This window comes from Sinocyclocheilus grahami, unplaced genomic scaffold (genome assembly GCF_001515645.1).
Source record: "Sinocyclocheilus grahami isolate Dianchi unplaced genomic scaffold, SAMN03320097.WGS_v1.1 scaffold21120.1, whole genome shotgun sequence".
Lineage (NCBI taxonomy): Eukaryota > Metazoa > Chordata > Actinopteri > Cypriniformes > Cyprinidae > Sinocyclocheilus > Sinocyclocheilus grahami.
In genome coordinates, this window is record NW_015518298.1 from 1,733 (window position 1) to 3,121 (window position 1,389).

At 44.5% G+C, this 1,389-nt stretch overlaps 1 protein-coding gene across 1 annotated transcript; it reads left to right on the plus strand.

Annotated features, from left to right (window-relative positions):
- Positions 1 to 1,062, plus strand: LOC107579880 (transmembrane protein 177-like; the record flags this gene model as incomplete). The annotated part of the gene is made up of 1 exon (XM_016265668.1): positions 1 to 1,062. A coding segment is annotated over one exon (873 nt), but the record flags the coding sequence as incomplete, so codon positions are not given.
- Between the last annotated feature and the right edge of the window lie 327 nt (positions 1,063 to 1,389).

A 1,389-nucleotide genomic window follows, 5' to 3' on the forward strand; every position in this document is an offset into this window, starting at 1 on the left:
CTTGTCGGCTGTGGAGGGGTATTTTCTGCCAACATTTTCTATCACGTTTTCCCAGATTATACATACAGAAAAGTGTACCAGGCCTGGCACAAAGGAGAACCCGCCAGCCTGTCGGAGAAGCTTGAGAACGTCTTTCAAGAGGTGCTGAAAGATTCTGCTGTCAGCTTCCCTGAAAACTTCAGTGCATTTGCTGCCTTCGGCTTTCACCCGGTAGGGGCAGGTGTTCCATGGCTTCCCTCTGGAGCACAGATAGGCATCCCAGCCAACTTCAACAGCACCACTGATGATCCATCAGGCATCACCAACCGCACTATTCTCCTCAATGGCAAAGAGTTGGAGTGGGACAGTGATTCAGGTGTTGCTCTCAAAAACTCCCTGGTGTTCTCTCCGGAGGCACAGAAGTTTGCTATAGCCCGAGAAGTGGCCCGACTGGGGGCTGGGGGTCCCTTGTTTCACGCTGCAGTGGCTCCAGCATGTCTGGCATGGGCTTGTATATATAGCGTAGCCCTCAAGCAGATCTTTGGGCTCCAGGCTGGGTCCATCATCTTCAGGGCTGGTGTTAATGTGGTTGCCGTGGGTTTAGGAGTCGTGTCTTATATCCTGGCTTCTGATGCTCTGAGCCAGTGGTTGGACTATAGCTCAGACCACCGTGCAGCATGTCTGTCAAGTGATTATGCAAAGGGTGGCTTTGAGTTCTATGACAAAATCTTGACACGGAACAAGACCCTGCGCTCTCTAATGGGCTCAAAAGGGGAAGAGATGTACGCCCACAGTGGAAACTTGTTTCCTGGACATCTGCTGCAACTCAGACATGCCCCTTACACATCTAGACGGGATAGGATTTTAAATCTTTTAAAAAATTATAAAGTATGAACTGTCTGAAATGAATATATTTAAAAGCATGTATGTGCTTACATTAGCTATTGGATTCTTCCATGTGAAAACCATACTGCGATACTGCATTTGAATGTGAGACTGTATATGTACAGTGCTTTTGAAATGGTGCAACACACCTTTATATAACTTGTCTTCCCTTTCTCACAAGTAAACAATTTACCTTAAGTCCATCATGTTCTAGTCTACATCTGTCAAAGTATCATGCTGCTGATTAGTTTACATTATAATCAGTAAGAGACATATTATGTATGCCATATACCATACATATTTACGTATAACATCAGAGTGACATGAAAAACAAATTGACGTTAAAATGTGTTAACATGTTGAATTTTTAAAGTATTTTTGCTGATGATACATGCCTACATAACAGCCATAGTGTGACGGTCAGCTAAAGGATGGATGCCAAAAAGATGTTTGAGAGGCAATCTTGCTCAAGCACACATTGGGTGTGGACGTTTCCCGGTCCTTACATACTAGATCACTCATTCT